Here is a 1,382-nt window from a genome sequence, read left to right on the forward strand (position 1 = left end):
AAAAAAAAAATTAGGTAAAAAATTTATCCCAAAAAAAAAAAAAAAAAAAAAAAAAAAATCGATTACCCAGGTAAAAAGTTGTATCTCGAAAAAATCAATTAGGAAAAAAGTTATATCTCAAAATAAAAAATCAATTCCGTAAAAAGTTTTATCTAAGGAAAAAAAAAATCAATCTGGTAAAAGTTGTCTCTCACTTACCCCGGTATCCGCAATGAATTCTCCCACCGATATCGTAGCTCCTGCACAAACTCAAACCACACGTGAGCGAAAGACTTTGCCCCGCCCATCGAGTATAGAGCGTGCGAACTGCAGATTGCAAGTCTCCAGACTAGACCGTCCGGGGGACATGATTTGAGTCCGCTCAACCCCTCCTGGGGAAATGGATAAGAGAATAGAGGAACAATAGATAAGAAAATGGTGAAAAATACTTTCCTGATTCTAAGCGCTCTTTGGATAAGTATTTTTCGTTTGCCGTTTCTCTTGTCTTTGGCGGAGAAAGTTTTTTTTTTTTTCAAAATAAGGGAAGTGGGTTCAATTGGAAAGGAAGTCAGTTTTTCTTGTTGGCACTACTTACCTGAGTAACATCATCTTGCTTGATAATTTGACAACCTATGCTTTCCGAATACTCGTTCCTCTGAAACGAAATAAAAATAACAATAATAAATTCAGCTTATTCGAAAAATGGAAAGTCGATTTCTGTTTGGGTCTGACCAAAAGCTTGTTTTTATTTCTAGTCGCCAGCCTAGTTACTTTGGTAACGCGACTGTCTTGTAAGCGCTAGGCCGCGGGTTCGATTCCTACCCAAGGCAGATTTTATCCTGAACGAATAATGGGTCGAAAATTCGAGAGCGAGAAAATTGAGAAATCACATTGATTGAATAATGTTCGCTCTCGGAATGGCCGACTTTCTCCTATCCTGTCTTCCTTCTTCGTCGATTTCGGGACGATAAGACCTTATCAGTTACAGTTCCCTCTATCAAACCTCTTGCATTTATAATGAAACTCCTTGTTTCACCGTAACTTTTGATCAGTTTGCCCGCTTTAAATAAAATTTAGCAGACATGTTTACTTGATTACATTGTTTACCATACAGAGGATTTGTAAATGCAATTTCTTTGTGTTATGTCACAACTTTGGTGCTCACTGCAGCATTGTAGGATTTTCCCAATATCTCAATAATCCTAAAATCCAATGTTTACCTAATATGCTGGCACCGGTCGCTATGCGCATTTATATGTCATAGCTACTCATTTTCCTCACGAGGCTGAGTGGGCCCCGCAACAGCCAGTCACGGGATCAATCATTTGCATGATACAAATTACTTGACCCCGCCGGGAATCGAACTCGGGTCTCCCGCGTGCAAGGCGAGTGCAGTGACCACT

General features: G+C 39.4%; 1 protein-coding gene across 1 annotated transcript; it reads right to left on the reverse strand.

Annotated features, from left to right (window-relative positions):
* Positions 1-157: 157 nt before the first annotated feature.
* Positions 158-634, reverse strand: LOC103520271 (rab3 GTPase-activating protein catalytic subunit-like; the record flags this gene model as incomplete). Its single annotated transcript, XM_008485361.2, has 2 exons — positions 158-371; positions 575-634. Coding segments are annotated over 2 exons (237 nt in total), but the record flags the coding sequence as incomplete, so codon positions are not given.
* Between the last annotated feature and the right edge of the window lie 748 nt (positions 635-1,382).

This window comes from Diaphorina citri, unplaced genomic scaffold (genome assembly GCF_000475195.1).
Source record: "Diaphorina citri unplaced genomic scaffold, Diaci psyllid genome assembly version 1.1 scaffold3400, whole genome shotgun sequence".
NCBI lineage: Eukaryota > Metazoa > Arthropoda > Insecta > Hemiptera > Psyllidae > Diaphorina > Diaphorina citri.